Raw genomic sequence first — 381 nt, forward strand, 5'->3', positions numbered from 1 at the left:
TGATGGGGGGGCGAGTCTGCGCGCCCGCCGGGGAGCCTGGCCCCACCTGGCCAATGGCACGGCTGACCTCCGGGAGATGGCTCAGATCGGCCTGCGCCTGGTGCTTGGCTACATCCTGCTAGAGGACCCACAGGTGAGTGGGGTGGGCGTGGGGAGCTGTGGCGGGGCAGGAAGTCTGAGCGTGGTGGGTGACCCATGCCCCGTTGTGCCTGCAGTTGCATGCCCAGGCCTACGTGAAGCTGCACACACTGCTGCCGACCGCGGTGCCCGCCCGCCGCGAGGAGGCCTGCTATGTGCTCTCCAAGCTGGAGGCCGCGCTGGGGCGCGCACTGAGCACCTCCACCTCTGAGACGGCCGCTGGGGATGTCGGCTTCTCTACTG

General features: G+C 69.3%; 1 protein-coding gene across 1 annotated transcript in view; it reads left to right on the forward strand.

Moving 5' to 3' along the window:
• NBEAL2 (neurobeachin like 2) overlaps positions 1-381 on the forward strand; it is a 28,919-nt gene that overhangs the window by 15,640 nt on the left and 12,898 nt on the right. Inside the window, 2 exon segments of the mRNA XM_027769293.1 lie at positions 1-133; positions 216-377. The exon segment at positions 1-133 is cut by the window's left edge and continues 3 nt beyond it. Of these exon segments, the coding sequence (XP_027625094.1) occupies positions 1-133; positions 216-377 (295 nt within the window).

The sequence above is a fragment of the Tupaia chinensis genome, unplaced genomic scaffold (genome assembly GCF_000334495.1).
Source record: "Tupaia chinensis unplaced genomic scaffold, TupChi_1.0 Scaffold149184_1, whole genome shotgun sequence".
NCBI classification, from domain to species: Eukaryota; Metazoa; Chordata; class Mammalia; order Scandentia; family Tupaiidae; genus Tupaia; species Tupaia belangeri.